At 41.7% G+C, this 19,821-nt stretch overlaps 2 protein-coding genes across 8 annotated transcripts in view; both read left to right on the top strand.

The window, feature by feature from the left end:
• The window catches only part of ptpn12 (protein tyrosine phosphatase non-receptor type 12), a 41,863-nt gene extending 39,428 nt beyond the window's left edge, over positions 1-2,435 (top strand). For 2 of the 7 annotated variants that reach the window (XM_071909648.2, XM_071909646.2), the window contains 3 exons: positions 247-300; positions 1,456-1,539; positions 1,899-2,435. In XM_071909648.2, the coding sequence (XP_071765749.2) occupies positions 247-300; positions 1,456-1,539; positions 1,899-1,960 (200 nt within the window). In that variant the 3' untranslated portion in view covers positions 1,961-2,435. Of the gene's footprint in view, positions 1-246; positions 301-1,455; positions 1,544-1,898 lie in introns of all 7 variants that reach the window. The other 5 variants (XM_071909650.2, XM_078281862.1, XM_071909651.2 and 2 more) reach the window with 3 other exon arrangements.
• A 7,201-nt stretch (positions 2,436-9,636) lies between these two features.
• LOC139919796 (lysine-specific demethylase RSBN1L-like) overlaps positions 9,637-19,821 on the top strand; it is a 32,110-nt gene continuing 21,925 nt past the window's right edge. The window contains exons 1-2 of the mRNA XM_078282245.1: positions 9,637-10,261; positions 16,567-16,719. Coding sequence (XP_078138371.1) covers positions 9,637-10,261; positions 16,567-16,719 — 778 coding nt within the window. The remainder of the gene's footprint in view (positions 10,262-16,566; positions 16,720-19,821) is intronic.

Genomic DNA, 19,821 nt, shown 5'->3' with positions numbered 1-19,821 from the left:
ATAGTGTACACTTTTGCACATGTTCAAGTGTTGATGCGGGCTCTTTTCTGACTGTGAAATGGAAGGATGGAGAAAGGGAAACAGAAAAGTAAAGGAATAGGGAGTATGGTATGAAAGGAACCTTGTGTGTGTGTGTGTGTGTGTGCTTCTGCATATATGTGTATGTCCTGTCTTGTTCATTTGGCATTGTATTTCCTATCTTTCTTTCTTTCTTTCTTTCACTCGTTCCCTTGCTCTCTTTGTCAGACCCATTAGAAGTGAAGACCTCAGCCTCAGCTGAATGGAGCGGTTCACACAGAGGTATGCACACGCGTATGTGTGTGTGTATGTTCCTTGTGTACCTGTGTCCAACTGTGTCTGACTTTGTCTGCGCATCTGTCTGTGTCTCTCTGTATGTCTCTCCTTGTATGTCTGTGTTTATGTGTGTTTATTGCAGTTAGTCAGCAGAGCGCAGCAGGAAACAGACCTTCAGTGTTTTACAAATTGGCCTGCATGCGATAAGACTGACAGCATTTGTTAAAAGGACAGCTGTGAGAGAGAATAGGAATGTGCGAAAGAAAGAGATACAGAGAGAGAGCAAAGGGAAAGGGAGAGATTAAGTATGTCTATAGAGAGGTATGATGAAAGTGTGTGTGTGTATACGTGTACATGTAAGGAGGATTCTGTGGTGATTGTAACTGCCAATTTGTTGCTCCAGTAGCTTGCTTGTGTGTGTGTGTGTGTGTGTGTGTGGGTGTGTGTGAGAGAGAGAGAGTGATTAATAGAAAGGGAATATAGACCTGTTTGAATTGGATTAGTTGTACTGTGGGAGTTCCTGTAATGATTTTTTTCCACGCTATGTGTGTAATTCCATAGGACCGTTTATGTGGGATAAAGGATCTCTGCGGCTTCACTCAGATTACTGCTGTTAGCCAGGTTGTGAAGTGTTATGATCTGCACCGCTGTTTGTGTGCACATGCTAGTCCATCAAACAAGCATTGTTTTCCTTGGCAGACACAAATGCTCCATTGTCTGTGACACTGGACTTTAGATTTAGCTACCTACCAAATGTTGTGATACAAGAGACGACTCGCAGTAAAATCGCAGGGAATTTATTTGTTTTATTCCTCCTTCATATGGGTCTCAATGATGTGTTGGTGGTTTATGGATATGTTTATGGATATTAGAACCCCTACGAGTTTGCAGAAAAACAGTAGGTAATTTACTTTGGAATTTGTACTTTCCGTACATGGCAGATTCATACTAGATTAAAATTACGTATATGCTTTTGATAATAATTACAATTTCAGAAACTCCTTCAGTAAAACCAATGCAGTTTGAATAGGGCTTACATCAGTAACACCAGTACACAACCACTTCTTAGGACTTACACTATAGTGATATTAGCGAAATATTTCCACCCCAATAACAACTCTCTCTGTGTGTGTGTGTGTGTGTGTGTGTGTGTGCCTATAGACATGTCAGAGAGTGCTAAGAAGACGTCTCCAGCTGATGCTACATCTGCCAACACCACGGCAACAGACAGCAAAGCAGACCTGGGTGGGTAAGTCCACTCTCTCTCTTTTATTAATACATTTACCTTTCGCATTTTGCTGTTTTTCTGTAACTGGCCAGGTTTCCATTGGTCACCATCCTGAAGGATCACATGTATTATTTGCACGACAAATTATTTTTAAGTCGGTATACTTTGCTGACGAACGTGGTTTCCATTGATGTTGTAGTGCTTTTGGTTGTGTATGTGTGACATTGCTTTTGTCGATCACATCTGCGTCATTGGAAACCTAGCTAGTCATCGAAGGCACATTTTTCTCTGAGAAAGAGATTTTGGGGTGTATTTTTATTTAATTTAAAGAAAACCTAATCCAGCTAAGAACTCCTCCTCTTGTTTCTACCTTCAGGGTTCGGTAACCGCTGCATTCAGCCCAAAGGCCCTAGAGAACCCCCCGTGGAGTGGACATGATGGACCGACCCATCCAACCATCCAGCACCAGTGTCCCCCCCACCCCACCCCCCTCCTGTCAGGAGATGGACTCTTCCAATCCCACCTGGCTGATCCAATGCCAAGGCCATAGATGCTACATAGACAGCACATTTTTACATAGAAACACCCTCTGTGTAACTCTGTGCCAACACCTTCTCAAGATTGAGCTCCTCCTCCTCCTCCTCCACTCTTCCTCAGTCCTTCCTGCAAAGTGCCACTGTGCAGAGGAGAACACTCACTGGTCGAATGGCTCGTCCATCATGGAACGAAGCCCGTCACTTCCTCTACAGCTTTCTGGTGTTAGGAGTTTAGTTTTCTTTAGACGCTGACCTGGAATCAGTTTGGTAATTTCCATACTAATGGTTATAGGGTAATTCCTGGTTTCCTTTTGATATTTAGATGTTTTTTTGACTTAAGAGTAGATAAAGAACCAGGTAAAGCTAGAATTTATGGTTATGTTCTCAGGCAGTAGCCATACAAACTATGAAAGAAAAGGTTTGTGCTCAAACAGCCTTATATAAGTATTAAATCCATAGAGATGAACAGGAGCCATCATCTATTAAACAAAACATTCTGTTCTTCTCCAGGAGCTGTAGAAACATCATGAAAGTTTGGCCATGCTAATGCTAAATAGCTAGGGATGTAGGAGCAACCCTGACATGTTTCATAAGTTTTGATCAGATCACCTTAAATCAACAGGAACAACACTTCGTTTTATACGAAATCATGAAAATCTAGCTTTTTTTGTCATGAAATAAATCGGGAATTATCCTTAATCAGAAAAGCTACCGTGGGAAGCTGATTCCTGATCCGCACCGAGGATTAACTGAACTCCTGGAAGGTTTCTGCTTCTTTCTGCTGAATGAACAACAATCTTCAAAGCGAACCTAGATAATCTATTACCCATGATGCAACCTTTTGTGCTGGGTGTGTACAGGTTGCCAGGGGTGCTCTCTTGCTCTCTCTCTCTCTCTCTCTCTCTCTCTCTCTCTGTCTCTCTGTCTCTCCGTCTCTTTCTGTCTCTGTCTGTCTCTCCCTCTTTCTGTGTGCTGGTGCTACATTACAAATGATCGACATAGAAACAGAACGACTAGAGCTGACTGTCACAACCTCTACCCGTCTCTCTCTCTCACCTCCTCCATGGCTCCCTCTAGGATGTATTCCTTTGCTAGCTGCAGTAATGTCTGCTCTAGTATTTTCTATTTCTATGCTGACCTCCCTTTCACCAGAGCCATAGACTGACATAGTTTGGTCATTACAAGTTTCAGGGCAGTAACTATGGATTCTATGGCAGCGGACATTTATAATGTTGAGTTCAGGAAAAGGTGATACAATATGGTGCTGGGAGTGTAACCAGTTGTAATAGGACATTATTGATAACATTTTTGAGTCATTTGTCATTGAAAAAGTAGTTTTTAGCCAAGCAGTCGGATCAGTCAAAGACATGCTCCAACTGTGCTGATTATTCCCATAAGGCACAAATAAAAAGTGCAACTGGTTGCTTTGCTAAAACCTGTCCATGGAAACAAGTCTCCCAGCTGTGATACCCAGAAATATCACAACTAGATACAACTGAGCTTTTAAACCGCAGCAGTAATGTCCAAACTCTTCAGCTCTGTGGCTCTGCCTCTCACTGCTGGGACCATGAGCCTGCCTTACTCCACCTCTCAGAGCAGACAGCCAATGACACTCCTCCTTCATTTGGCTTTTCTCTTCTGTTCATTTCTCTCCTCCTGTAGTCTCTATTTGGGGCTCGACTCTTCTTTGCTGTTCAGTTCTTTTTTTTCTTCTGTTTTTCTCAGTCTTGTCTTTTTTTTTTTATCAGGCTCTCCTCTGCTTTCCTCCTCCCCTCTGCTTTTCTGTTCTTATTCTGCTCCCAGTATAGTTGAGGCCCTCAGACCAAGGACCATGCAAGTCCATTTTGATTTTTTTTTTTTTTTTTTTTAATGGTCAATGCACTCGTAGTTGTACAGTCAACCTCAGTCTTTTGGAGTGAATGTTACCTGAAAGTATGCAGCCTCTTCTATCTTCAGCTAATTTGTGTACACAACACTTGAAACTAGTCTTTAGATAATGCAGCTTAAAACTATTTGTCAATAAATATTTACCAGTTCACAGGGTCTGATGTCACAGGTTGATGTAGAGACAGGCTTGGATGTTACAGAAAAGCGGGGTGGGTGAGAGCGGTGATCAAGTCCCATCACAGATGTTTAGTTGAATTAAGTCACAACAACAGTAAAGTCTGGTTTCCCAGAACAACCCCGCCTGTACAAACTGGACTTGTGTGGTTTCTGGTCTGATGGCCTCATTTCAAACCCGTACTTTACCTGCTTCTGTATGCGTAGACACTTCAAAAGATGATGAGACAACAACGGCTAGGGACCCAGGACTACTGTTTCCTCCTGATTTTTTTGTAATCATTCTCTGCTAACTTCTCCTCCGATAGCTACCGTAACTATATATGCATTGTTTTATAAAAAAAAAATAAAGAACTGTACAGGGCAACTTAGGTATATAATATTTCAGAAAAGTTTTTTTTGCTATCTCTTAAATATTCTTATTAACAGAAGATGTAAGAAACTCAGTGCATGATGATGATTCCTCCCCCTCACAATGTTTCCCTTCAAACTGTAAATTATTCTGCTGCCCTTTTGTTTTTGCTTCTGGCAAATATTTCAGGGTTGTCGTTTTATTTTGTTCTTATGTTTGAATTATATGCTTAAAAGATTGAAAAGAAAAATGTTTTAATCGGTTGGCAAAAGAAAAGCATCGACTGCCAGCCGGCCCCCTTTCAGATGGCTACAATGGGCTCCGAATAAGATTGTAATAATAATAATAATAATAATGGTCTTTTTTGTAAATGGTATTTTAAAAGTTATTTTTGTATACGCGGTTGTTGGTTGCGTCACAAGTCCACTGCCCAACCCCCCTCCCCCTCCTTCCCAATCCCCCACTACACTCTTCGCCTATCTCTCTTTATCACTTTCCCTCTTTCTCCATTTCATTCTGTCTGTTTCTCCCTCCCTCTCTTCCTCTTTTTGTTGCTGTAATACTCTCCTTTATATCTTTTTCTGTCTCTCTCAGCATGCTCCGTGAACAGTTACAACCACTGTTTTCAGTTGGTTTCTGATGCATATTAAAGAATGAAAAATTTTCTTCAACACTTACAAAGTGTGCTGAAAAGTCTGATACTGGTTGAAAAGTACTGGAGGTGGAACTTCTGGACAAGGAGCATCTCATTCCTACTCTATTTCTCCTCTCTTTACTTTTAAAAAAAGTCTTTCATTTTCAACACATCCGTGTTCCAACAGATCGTGTTACTTTGCAACACAACAGCTACTATTAGCAACACAGGATTAATGCATCTTTAACACGTTTGTGCTGGAAAGTAACACAGAATGTTCCTGAGTAGACTTGAATTGGATGTGTTGAAAAGAGACACAGTATTTGAACTCTTTCTCTTGTTCTGCCTCCTTCCTTCATCTATTTCTCTTCCCCCTCCATCTCTTTCTCTCTTTCTCCACCCCATCACCATCAACACCCCCCCTCCCCTCCAACCACTAGCCTTGTTCTCAGAAAGAGCCCACCTGTGCCTTTAAGAGAGAGCCCGCCCCTCCCCTTCTCCCTCTCCTCCAATCATTGTTAGCGGCATGAGCGTGAGCGATGTGATTCGCTGCTGCTTGCTCGTCGCCTCCCGTGGGACTCTCATTCAGCCACGCCCCCCCTCCTCATGCTCACCCCTCCCACACACGCACACACACACACACGCACACACTCACACATCCCAACATGTTTGTATGTTGCAGAAATCAATCAGTAAAAATGAACAACATAAAGTAAAGACACGCCTCTGTTTTTTTTTTTACTTGGTTTGTGTAACCAAAAAGTGTGTGTGCAGGAGACACTTGACTGGTGTGTGTGTGAGTATGAGAGACTGGTGTGTGTGTGAGTATGAGAGACAGTTTGAGTGCGTTTCTGTGTGTGTAAATACAGAAAACATCAGGTAAAGATATGCTGATCTTGGTGTTCTCTGTATTAACTTGAGTCTTGAGTGGATGAGCAAATGTTGAAGAGAGTCTGCTGGAGAATTCGTCAACATGTTTGGAACCGTCACACCGGCTATTTACAAAAAGACAGCCAGCCAGCAGAAACAGCTGGCCAAGAAATCTCTTTGATTTACTTCTCTCTCAAACCACATTAAATTATCAGATTAAAGAAATTATTTTCAGCATGTCTCCCTACTGGCTAACAGCTCCACCCATGTAAACAGGTCATGTCTATCAAAGCAGACTCCAAAACGAACATCTAGCTAATGTCAATAGTTCACAATATACTCTATCTGGCCTTGGATTGTAGAGAGATTACTAATTGGGTACATCTTTGTGTGTGTGTGTGTGTGTGTGTGTGTGTGTTGCCATCCAATTTTCTTTGGGACTCACAGCAGGAGATCCCTTCTCACACCTGGGGGCTCTGCTGACACACACACACATACACAGACGCACATTAATATGACAATTAATTAATCACTGCAGGTGGGACAGACACATTTGCTCACTCTCTTACACACACAGAGACCCGAGGGCTTCATATTTGCATTCCCTTTACACACATTTAGACTCACAGCAGGTGGGCAGACACACTGCAGGTATTCCCTGTTGCTCAGATGTAGCCACTACCTATTTCTGACTAATTACCTATAGATCCACAGTACAACATTACCTGTGTAATTGTTACAGCAGTGGAGGTTGGGGCAGTTTGGTCTGTGGTGTCATGTCTGTCTGTCCTTTTGATCTGAGTTATGGTTCTAGTGCAGGTTACAGCACTTTAACTTGATAAAAGCGCAAATTAGAATCACGGCGCCTACGATTGTTTGTGTTTTACAATCATAACTGGAATAAATGATACACATTTCCTCATGCATATCCTATTTCCCCTGTGGTTGTGCAGGACTAGCCAGTGAATACAGGGAAATCACCCGAATGGATTGTAATTATCACGACTGAGAGCATTTATCATTGGATAATTAGTGTACTCTGCAACAGCGTATCATCCTCCTTCCGTCAGGGCCTGGAGTGACGGTTCCCACTGAGCAACTTGTTAAAAAGTTGGAAGCCATGCAGGGAAAAGTACTTTGGCTGCCAATTAAACAGTGCAGAGACTTTGATAGAACTGTAAAACTGGTGGAATTCAGTTTTCCCTTATGTTTCCGCTTAAACATTAAATGTCCGCTTAAAAGAAAAAATGGCAATATACTCCCTCAAATCAAAATGGACTTTATATTATTTGTATTAATGGAAGAAAGCTATATGTCAACAAAGTGTGCTGCCTAAAAAATGTTCACATATGTTAGTCAATGAAAACTGCATACATTGCATATAAAAAACATAGAATAAAGTGTGTAGATACACAAGCCCCTCACTACTAGTACTAACCTTTTCTCTTCCTTTTACTTTTTCATATATACACTCTGTTTCTAACTTTCCCCCCATTTATTCTACTCTCTCCTTGCTTTACTCAGACAGCAGATAATACATGCAGTTTGTATATAGCACACTCACACCCTCCCACAGTAACATAATATGGATGTACAGTCTGTCCCACACACACACTCTCAGTGTAGTATAAATTAAGCCAGGTTGCAATCTTAACTGGGTCACCTCAGTTTTCCCATAGAGCAGTTTAACATGTTATGTAATGGCTTATAAATATAGCCAATCACTGTACAGTGTAGCAGCAGGCTGACATTGCTGTCTGAGGAAGTTGTTTAAAGAGGCCTCACCTCTCCTTTACAGCCCCAATCTAGACTTTATTTGGACTGAGGAATTTTGGGGTATATTCACATAGATTCTGGAAGAGTTAAATATGTGTAGTGGTCTCTTTTCCTAGATTCAAAATTCCTTTGCCACAATGGGAAATAATGATCCAAAAAAGTGTTGTGAATGCATGAAAGACAAAGCAAATATACTGTATTTGACTCAAACAAAATAAAATAACTTGGTAGGTATGAGAGTTATGGTCAAAAACTCCCTGCCAGCCACTCCCCGAGGCCTTGGACACACCTCAAACATCAAACTTCCACTTTTGGCTCGTACAATAAGCTTTTAACAACTTTCATGACCAGTTATACAGGCTCATACAGCCTATAATCAAGCTCAGTATTCACAGTTAGCTGTCAGACACTGACATTCCTTGCACCAAAAGCTCCGTCAATCAATCAGTCTGAGAGCAGAAATGTTTTCAGTCAAATAAATCAAAGTGTAAACAACTGCAGAAGTGTTATGGCATTGTATAATGGTGTTTTGTGTGTGTGTGTGTGAGACAGAGGGATAAGCTCGTCCAGTTGTGAAGAGTAGATGAAAGAGGCAAGTTTATCTCTTTGATGTGATCATTTCCTTTTCAACACATACACACACACACACACCATGTTCTACCAATCAGTCGTGGCCGGTGCGCTGCTCTTTGCGGTGATGTTCTGCGGAGGAAACATCAAGGCGGGAGACGCAGGCAGGATAAACAAACTGGTGAGAACAGCTGTCCTTGTTGTATAGGGCCGAGCCGAGCCTGGACACCCTGGAGGAGGGAGATGAGGACTTAAGTGAACTCCATCCCAGACAGCAGCACCTCCCGCCCCATCTATGATGAGCTGATGCAGCTGCAGAGCATCTTCAGCCTCCGCCTCATCCCCCCTAAGGTGCAGCATGGAGCCAGCAGCCATGATGCTGTACAATGCTTCCTGCTTCCTGACACTTTCTGAACCTACACTACCTCCATTCATAAATATGATCTGATATGTTCTCTTATGATAGTGCTAATCAAACAGACACCTTGCACATTGTCTCTTTTTCTGTTTATATGGTATCTCTATCTGGAGTATTTGATAAGGTGAATAGTTTTTGCAGGACACATCTACATGCCTGGACACTTCCAGTACATATGTGTGGCCCCTGTAGACCTGTTGATGTGAACTTGTGCACATTTTTTTGCACATCTTATATATTACCCCATTTGCTATATTCATATTTATATTCTATTTGTTCTTAGCTGAATCCTGTTACTATTTGACGCTGCAGCTACCCAATTTCTCCACGGGGATTATTAAAGTTTCATCTTATTTTAAGCTTAATTAAATGATGAAATATAATCTTTTCAACCAATGATGATGCTCTTCAGTGTCTGCACCTGTACAGAGATGGCTGAATGATTAATTAATTGATTGATTGATTGATTGACAGAGATTGACAGATATACATACAGGTTGGTTTACTGCAAAGGCCTAGATGTTTATATTATTATTTATATTACTCTATATTAATGTTAATTATGATTAAAATTAGATGTTTAATAACAGTTACAACAAAATTTTTCCCATGATCCTATTTGATACTGTTCATAATACTGTTTCCCTCACTGCGACATTGCTTGGAGTCTTGCTCTCCCTCCCTATTTCCACAAAATATTACATAGCTACAGCTACTAAATCCCGCCCCTAGTTTGTCCCTGCCTGCCTGTCAGTCAAACCTCTGCCCCGCCTCTTCTCTGGCTGCCTGTCAGTCAAGCCTGTGCCCCGCCCCCTCCCTGCCTGCCTCAGCGCCTCGCGCAAAAACAGCAGCGGTGGCCGTTGGGGGAAGAGAGTAAATAGAGAGAGAAGCCTCAAGATGGCTGACTCGCTGGGCTCCATTCACCTCACTGGGGCTGCTACTGCAGTAGCCACGGCAGTCGCCTCCGCCAAAAGCCAGCTCGTCAAGCCGACCGAGGCTAAAGGAGCCCCGGACAACCGCTCTCAGTCTTCCCGGGAATTCAACCCGCCACCGCCCAAGAAGGTCCGAGTCGAGGAGAGGAGCGTTAAACCCAAGAAACTCAACAGGGAAGGAGGAGTGGGAGGCAACAGTAGCAGTAAAGAGAAGCTCCAGCAGCCGCCGAAGCAGAGTTATGGCAACCCAGGTTTGTGGAGCTTCAGCCCGGCCAAGGCAAGCAGCGTCAGCCCCTCGGTGCCTGCTGGTGGATCCCAACCACCGACGAACATACACAAAGTCTTCAAACAGAGCGATTTCTTCCTCCATAAAGCGCCTTCCTCCTCCAAACCCAAGAAACCTAATAAAGATAAACAGCGGGAGAAAGAGAGGGAGAAGAGGAGAGGAGGCGGAGAGGAGAAAAAGAAACATAAGCTGTTGACCGCTGGACCTGGGAGTAGTAATAATAATAACAACAACAATATCAGCGGATTTATTAACATTTCTGCAATGAAGAGAGAAAACGGGGAGGTCATATTGCCACAGAAAGGTAGGCCCGTATACTCTATTTTCAATGGCAATGTGCGCTTTTACGCACGTAAACAATTAACTTTGTGTGCTGATATAGCGAATTTATAAAGTTTTTTTTGCTTGTGTTTATAGTCAGTGTGCTGCCCCTTTAGCTGCTTAGCTTATCGTGAATTCAGCCACTTGGGATATGAACATGTGGCCCTGAGTGTGCAGTTGTCTGCCTCGTAATTTGTCTGGACAGTCCCATTTTTGGACTACTGTTGCAAAAACGTTTTTAAATGTTGTTTAAGCTCAACCAGAATACGTTGCTGTTGCCTTTATCCACGTTTGTCAAACTGGGAAGCTTTACATATCGAGTTTAGTGGTTATTTATTCAAGTTTAGACGTTATTTCTACAGGCTATGGCTGCCTGCCTTCGTAGCCTATTCACCCGCTCGTGAACCCTCGAGCTCCACAGCGTTCCAGGGCAGTAGTCGCGCGACCTGGTTGTTACATGGTGACCAGCTGCTCTCGTGCTGCTGCAGAAATGTTGCGTTGTACCATTGATCTTCACGTTGTAACGCGTTTCTTTTGCCTATATATCGCTATTTACATCCAAACATCGATATAATAGTGCCGACCTAATATGCAGCGTTATAAACAAGCTATAATCTCTGTCACGACAGTAAATTGATTTAGGTAGATTATTTTTTATTTCGTATCATTAATGCGCATTTAAAATTTTGATTGCCTTTGGAGAGGTTTATGTATTAAAAACTGCACGTTGTTGTCATAACAATATGACAGCCGCCCGCCATTATAGGGTAAGTGTTGTTTTGGTACAGCACCACGCCCCCCTCTGTAACCCTAAGCTGTATGGGAGACAGAACGAAGCCAGGCAGATCTGTAGCTTGTTTATACTCCATGTTCCACAGTTGGACAGGCGTAGCATGCTGTATTAATCACTCCTCCATTCGTTTATTGTAACGCTGAAACATTTATTAGAACACTGAAACATCGTACATAAATATTTTATATCCTAATATAGCTCTATAGATCTAATGACTTCAGGCCATTTATCACATAACAAATACGCTGCGTATAGCCAGAGTAAGCCATCTTATTATTTTATAAGATAAGATGAAGTTTATTGGTCCCTCAGGGGAAAATATGATGAATATTTGAACAAAAGCTGAAGCCACACATGTCTGTTTTATGGCTGTCTCATCAATGGACATGTGTGTGTTTTTGTTTTCGTGTGTGTTTGTCACTGTCAAACTAAAGTGTTACAAAGTGTGTGTTTTTGTGCATGTACTGTATATGCACATGCTTCTTTTTATGCGTTTGTCACTGACACACTAGCAGGGTCACTGAGTGGATGTGTGTGTGACGCCACCCTTTTCCAGTTGGCTAGTTTAGGAGGTCATGACATGTTTTGAACAGCCACTGCAGTCAGTGAGAACACCAAACAAGCCTTGATGTTGGCCTATAGGCTTTCTACATTATCTGAAACCAGTCTTTTAAATGGGCTATACTGTGTGTCTATATTTTAAATAAGAAAAAAAGTGACAGGCCATGATTTAGTTATTTTTAGAATGTCTAAAAGGCGTTGTTAGGCATGACGCAAAGCAGAACAAATTGTAATGAAAAAAGAACATAAATGTTCAATAAATCTTGTATTTTCATTCAATAATAATTAAATAATAATTTCAGTAAAAAAATATGTTTTTCATCATATGAGTTTTTTGCCCTCTTATAATACAAAACCCACGAGTAGCGCGCCTATATCTGCTTTTCACTTCAATAATTTCAGTAAATTTTGTTATTCTGCCAGACATTACAGCTCTAGTACCGGTATGAGTGGTAATTTGTGGTTGACATATTAATTTTCAAATGAACTGTTGTGCTGTTTGCAGGTGTGCAGTTACCAATTATTTTACAATGGCTTTGAATGTAACTCAGCCAATTATACTTGAAGACAAAAGCTATCCTATACTACACTGTTTTATAATGTACTGTAGTTATCTTTGTGATAAGGTTGAAATAGAAAATACTATTTTATTGTACAGAACTGTTGTTCAGTTGCCTAAATGTCAGAGAGAAAGACCGCAAGGTTGCAGGATTTGAATCCCTGGACCCAGCTGGGAAATGTGGGTGGGGGAATTAATAACGCCCCCCCCCCCCCCCCCCCCCCCCCCCAATGCCCCCACCCCTCTAACTGTATGAATGTGAAGCCGGGTGCTGCTGAAAAAGAGCATTCATGCCTAACAAACCTGGATACATTAAGGATTAAAATGCTCCATTCTCAGCTGGATTTGCCTACAAATAATGAAACTAGAGTGTGTCAATTTTCTTCCTTGACATACTAAAGAGGATCAGTTTTCTTCCTTGACTCTGTGACATAGCTGCCCATAAACTCACTCTTAAATTGACATTGGAAATTGTCCATTTGGATTGGATCCTTTGTGGGTAGTGGACTGGATAACACAGTGTGTTTTCAGCATGCACTTAGTCACATGCTGCAGGTGTTGAGTGGCCTAATGGTTAGAGAGTCCGCTCCTCAACAGGAGGACCTGGGTTCAAGACCTTGTGCGGGGAAGTGTCCTTGAGCAAAGAGACTGAATCATTTCCAGCTCCAGGAGCGCTGCGCTGAAGCGCTGCTCTGCTCTGACCTTCTTGGAGGGGAGAATTTGCCTACAAGGATCAATAGAGTATCACATTATCACAATAATGTTATTAATGGTGGGTTTGCTGTTTGAGCTAGGCTTAAGGCAAACAGTGACCATTGGTTACATTTGGAACTGAAATAAGAGACATGAGACTGACAAAGTACAGTGAACGAGGAAACCAAGAAAAAGCAAACTTTAAACAGGAGAAAATAAATGATTACAAGAATAGGTAAAAATAGCCTCTAACCACTAGGCAGAGTGGTCTAGTGTTCAAGAGACTGTTGTGTAACTGGAAGGTCCCAGGTTTGATCCCCAGTGACGGCGAGTGTCCACCTGGGTGACGTGGCCTTGAAACTGAGTCTCTTACCAGGTCCAGGAGCGCTGGTCTGCCGTTGAGTATAGCAAAAAAAAAGAAAAACATAGCAGTATATATTTGTAATTGCCAAAGTGAAGTCAGAAACGTATAGGACCCATCCTCAAGCTGTGATGCACTAATGCTTTGTTTCTGTGAAGCCCACAGATTCCTCTACAGACTACTAAGCACAGCACTATTTGAATTATACTGTGTGTTAATTGTACTACAAAATTAGATGGGAGAATGTCCTTTTGATTAAAAATTAAAATACAAATACAAATAGAAATACTGCTCGAAACACCAAAGAACAAAACTTTTCAGTTTCGGACCCATTCATTTCTGATTCATTTTCACTTCTGGCTTTGTTGTGTTATCCTGTCCACACCTCTGAAAAAAAAAACATCCTGTTTTTACATTTTAGCCACTTACCAGACACTCTTGACCAGAGCATCTTAATGAGTGATTAGATTGGTGAACTTTGACAGGACATGTGGCCATTTTGGGGATTGAACTTGTAACCAGCTTATGAGATGGTCTCTCTAACCACTAGACAACCCCGTCTAATACTGCCCCGTCTTTTTCAGCGTGGTTCTCATGAGTTCAAAAGAGGGGAGACTATTCTCACCAGCTGTGATAATGCAGCATTTTCCCCAGTGTGTTAAAGGCCAGACCAGCCACCTGGACTAATTTATCTCTCCTTCCCATTGGAAAACTAAATGTATCTAACCTAAGTTTTGCTGGCAATGTTTATATCAAATAATTATGTAGTTATGTTTTCAGATTTCCTGTCAGATTTTAGCATTTTATTAATTTAGTGCTCAATGGATTCATTTGTCATTATGCTGCCATTAATCTGGCACTAGATCTGTGTCAGGCTTCCTATGTAGGCAGCTTCATCCAGGTTTGACAACTTTTCTTAGGGAAACCATGATTATATAATATTATTTTTGCATAACAATTACAAAAAATAATGTATTTTGCAATTGTGAAGTACTCAAAATTAAAGGACTAAATTGATATTTTGAATTTTACTGGGGTTTTTTCTCTTCATCAGACAGAGGTTAGCTACATATATCATGCAGCATCCCTAAAAATGGTTTGTTAGCATTCTTAGCATTCATTATTTTAACCAAGGGGCATGGCTAGCTACAAGCTAACCAGTGAAGAAAAACGACCAACTAAACTTCAAAATGTCAAGGTATTCCTTTAAATACTCGTATTTGGTCGGTGAAAAGTGGGTACTGATGTACCTTTAATTCTCCTACTGCCTCCCTTAAGCCTTTTTACTTTCAAAGCTTTTTCTCCTTTGATCCTGCAAACAGTGAGTCCAACCCCACTGTGTTCACTTCGACACTCTCCTACTCCCCACGTCTACAGGAGAGTGAACACTCTGAAAACACAGCTTCCTTTTCAAGACGGATCTGACCGAGTTCAAAAGAAATAGTTCTTTGGAAAGGAAAAGCAAAAAAGAAATGCCAGAAGAAGAATTACAATGGAAAAAAAAAATAAAGAAGGGTCTTTATTTCTTTATGGGGAAATAAAAGAAAAAATAATCAAAGCACGCAAGATATAAAAAAGAATAATACATATAATTTATAAATAGATATAAAAAGAGTTATTTTGGGAAGGAGAGCGTTTTCTTAGCTTGGCTGGAGGTGAGAGGTGCTGGTTCTCAGGGGAAGTGTGTGTGTGTGTGTGTGTGTGTGCGTGTGTGTGTGTGTGTGTGAGGGAGAGATGCTCATCAAATTGGATTCTTGCAGTGTCCACACACACCTAGAAATATGTTTTTCTGAAAACACTCTAACAACTAAAGAGGTGTGTGTGAGAGAGAGAGAGATCTGTTTTCCCCCCAGTTTAAGCATGTAGCTGATGTTCTCATCCGGAACAGCTTACAATGAGAGCAACAGAAGAGTGAGCTCCAATTTCTAGACCAGCAATAGTAAGGAGGGCAAGATTCAGAGAGCCACCGTAACCTGAGAAGAGATGTAACAAATATTCCTTTAACACTAGAATGATCATGTACGATAGAGAGAGTACTAGGAAAGGAAATAAGAACCGAGGAGAAAAGGTAGAGGACTTCACAGCTCCAAGACGGGGGCATATTAAAGCAAGTAGAGGCGGAACATGAGGGAGAATGGGGGATGTGATTCAGGAAGGAGAGGGAAACATGAGGTACTTCTTGAAGAGATTGAAGTTTTCAGGTCAGGAGTGAAGACAGGGAGGGACTCTGCTGTCTTGACAGGAATGGGAAGTTCGTTCCATCGTTGGGGAACCAGGAGAGAGATGAGTAGAAGCCGGGTGGAGCGATGACTTTGTTGCAGCAGTGAAAGGAAAGCTAAGCGTCCGGTAGTAGCAGAAGTGGAGCCTGGACATGGAGGATGAAGCTCCAAATATCTCCACAAGAACAGCAAACCTAGAAAAGTGGTCGTATATGAGGACCGTTTTGGGGATGTTGCAAGATTAGATTAGACTAGATTAAGGAAAGGTTAAGGGTGAAGGTTTTCGCTGACACTGCAGTCATGTTCTCTTGTGGTCAGACTCAGGTCGCATTGCCACGTATAAGATGTGTATCGGATCTAGGGCTGAAAGATAGACAAAAAATGTTTTTATCAATTATTATGTAATTATTTGACAGAATATTGCAGTTGCAATTTAAACTGATTCATATTATCAGTCATGACAAGTTTTTCAGACATGACATTTGTACATGTATATTTATATTAGAACTTTAAAATTGTTTAAAGAAAAGTAATGTTGTTAAAAAAAATAGATGTCCCTGTGCAGGATTTGAGTACGATTTAATTTTGAGTATGATGATTTTCACCAATATTGTATTTGATTCATGGACCAAAGATTATCTGTAGCTCTAAAACACCTTGTTTAGAAATCAATTTTGGATGCCCCTCTCTCTTCAGCAATTAATTGCAGCCTCTGCAATTTGGAAATTGCAAGTTCATATTGTGATTTCATTTTTTTTCCCCCGATTAATTGTTCAGCTCTAATCGGATCTGTAGGACCACATACAAATGTGACCCGAATCGGAATTAAAAAGATCAGATTCCATGTGTTTTTTGGTGTTCACACTGCTGACCTGTGTCACATCACATGTAGGAAAAAAAAAAATCTGATTTGGGCCACTTCCACCTGTAGTGTGAACGTAGCCATAGTGAGAGTTCAGATACGGGGTCAGGGAATTGATTCAAGCCAAAGGACCTTTTTCACAAACGTAATAAATGTGTGTGTCTCTGTGTGTGTGAATAAGTAAATCACACCTGTTTTTCTACCATCAAGACCTCAAAAACCTCCACTCTTCCTCCACAGAACACTCAAATAAGGACAAGGCGAAAGAGAGAGATAGAGAGGAGAAGGAGAAGAAGAAGGTCAAAGAGAGAGAGCGAGAGAAGGAGAAGAAGAAACACAAGGTGATGAACGAGATCAAGAGGGAGAACGGAGAGGTCAAGCAGCCACTGAAAGGTTGGTGGAAACACACACACACACACACTGTTTTATTTGAGTCCACTAAATTATATGACAGTTTACATAAGATTCAGATATTATGGAAGTTCAGCCTGACTCAAGGACATTTATACAGTATTTAAAAATATTGGAGGATTGGATTTGCCAGAGAGCTTCTGATACAATATTACTACAATACTTAAGAGTATTGTAATGATGATAGTATCGAGATTTAATACTGAAATAGATTGGATTCATGTGTTGTTTTCTTCATTTAACTACGGAAAGAAGCTGAAATAATTTTCCTTATGTCAAAATTATAATTGTTTGGGGAATCTGTTACTGTGTAAGTGTGATGATAAAATGCGGTGCGGCCTGGTGGCTCAGTGGGCTAAGCTGCATACCACACAGGCTACTTGTAATATTGTAAATTCAAATCTGGCTCTCATCTTCCCTGTCACTCTCCGCAGTATGCAGTTTAATAAAGCAGAAATGCCTTGATAATCATACTAAAAAATAGAATGCGTTGAGTAGAATCAATGAAACTGGGACAGATCTCACAGAAATCGTCTATCGAGACCATTACTAGGAGCATTTAGTGCTTTCAGTCCACTGGGAAACGCACGCGGTTAAATCTCATCACGAATGCCACACTGAAATGCACCCAGAGTTATAAATTATGTTTCCCCATGCATAAGTGCACCCTGTTGCACCCATACAGGCGCATTTCAGTTCCGTAGAGGTGCACTAGAAACCTGCTGGTAAGCTACCCGAACGCATTTGGTACTGGCCCACTTTCACCGGGCGCTGTATGTCATCATTATGTCTAACATGCAAGCAGCGTACACAACTGCTCAGTATCCCAGTGGGTGTTGGAAAGGTGCTGATACTATATTGTCCCCATAATAGGCCCAGCCCAGTACAGCACGGAGCCTGTGTGGTGCATAAACTCTCAAAGTGTGCCAGTGGTCGCAACTTGTTTTTTTTTCTCTCTCAGGAATTTAGATCCCTGGCATTAGGTTGACCCTCACACCATGCTACAATTGGTCCTCACACTGTGGGATTGCACCATAGGTTTATTTAGCCTGGCCTGCTGACTGTGTGTGTGTATATGTGTGTGTATATGTGTGTGTGTGTGTGTGTGTGTGTGTGTGTGTGTGTGTGTGTGTGTGTGTGTGTGTGTGTGTGTGTGTGTGTGTGTTGATGCCGATTGCACTAGCGCCTGGTAGCCAGGATTGTAACACGAGAAGCTGAGAGACAAGCCAGGGCAGTGGCATGCCTGCACCTCTCTCCAGCCTCTCTCTCTCGCTCTCGCTCTCTCTCTCTCTCTCTCTCTCTCTCCATCAGTCTCTCACTCTCTCTCTGTCTTCCCCACTTTTGCTCTGTTTTGCTTTTTTTCTGTCTCTACCCATCTTTCTGTCTTTCTGTCCTCTCTTTTTCTCGCTCCCTCTTGTTCTCGTTCTTTCCCTCACTTGTTCTCAATTCAGTTAAATTCAATGAGGCTTTATTGGCGTGACCATGGTGAATTTGCAGTATTGCCAAAGCACATTGTACTGTAAGGCACTAGGAACAGGACAAAGGATGAATAATGTGAATATTATCCACAAAAGAATATCAGTATAATACCAGCAAAACAAACTCAACATTAACAATGACTTGGATGGAAGGAAAACAAGAACTATAAAGGGAAAGTGAACATAACATAGTTCTCTTTCTCTAGTTCTTTTTCTGTCTCTCTCTCCTACTGTGTGCCTGTCTTTGCGTGTGGTTGATATATGTGCGTATCTCTGTGTGTGTGCATGTACCGTATGTTTCAATGTGTGTTTGTGCGTCTCTATATATGCCTGTGTGTCCTGCTGTGTTTTACTTTATGAAAACAGTGCCCAGTTTCGTTGTTAACCTTTTGACAGTCGTGAATTATTTGCGTAGAGGGCTGTCATGCCAGGTGTGTGTGTGTGTGTGTGTGTATGTGTGTAATCTGAGCCTCACCACAGAGGTGCAGCACCAGCGTGTGTTTTTTTTGTTTTGTTTTAAGTCTTGACCTTTTTAGACAGACAGACACACACACACTTACACTCTCTCTCTCTCTCTCTCTCTCTCTCTCTCTCTCTCTCTCTCTCTCTCTCTCTCTCTCTCTCTCTCTCTCTCTCTCTCTCTCTCTCTCTCTCTCTCTCTCTCTCTCTCTCTCTCTCTCTCTCTCTCTCTCTCTCTCTCACACACACACACACAGATACTGATCTTGATTATCACAGTGTTCTAAAGCTCCAGTCAGACTTGCAGTGTATGTACGTGCAGGTATGCCATGACCGCACTGTGACATTTCAAGGAATTAGTAAGGCTTTGGCCACATAACATAGCCAGTGGCTATAGATGCCAATTACAACGGGATAGTCTGGCCCGCCATTTCAATCTTCCTGCTGTCTGTGGGATGGACAGGCAGTCTCTGTAGTGTTGATTCATCTTCTCCCTGCGAGTGTAATGTTAGCCTAGGGAGAATGGGAGATGTGGAGTGAGAGAGGGGAGGTTTAGAGAGAGAGTGTGTGTGTGTGTGTGTGAAGTTTACAGTCATGGTAAGAGAGAGTTAGGTATTTAATCATTTGTGTTTACGATAATAGAGATATAGAGATGGAGAGCAGGCTATTTAATCGGAGTGAAGAGAGAGAGAGAGAGGAGGAGGTACTCCACCAGAGAGAGTAAGTTTACAGTAATAGAGAGTGAGGCATTTAATCAGAGAGTGTTAAGTTTACAATTGTGGAGAGTGACGGAGACAGGAAGCGAAAGTTAGGAATTTAATCAGTGTGAGAGTGTTAAGTTTACAATCCAAAAGAGTGACGGAGAGAGAGGCAGCCAGAGAAAACAACATGTATAGGAAATCAATAAGCAGCAAACAGCCATTCTGACACTAAGACTGATTTACTACCACTGAGCCTCTGTGTGTGGGTGTGGGTGTGGGTGTGTGTGTGTGTGTGTGTGGACTTATCTGACCTTACATTGATCATGACCGTCTAGCCAACTGTCCCAGTTGCACATATGTGTGTGTGTGTGAGAGAGAACGACACAGCGTATTTGAGTGTGTATCTCTATCCTTGTGAGGACCTCATTTCATAAATGCGAAAGGAA

This window comes from Centroberyx gerrardi, chromosome 24, assembly GCF_048128805.1.
Source record: "Centroberyx gerrardi isolate f3 chromosome 24, fCenGer3.hap1.cur.20231027, whole genome shotgun sequence".
Lineage (NCBI taxonomy): Eukaryota > Metazoa > Chordata > Actinopteri > Beryciformes > Berycidae > Centroberyx > Centroberyx gerrardi.
This window is presented reverse-complemented; position numbering and strand designations above follow the sequence as displayed.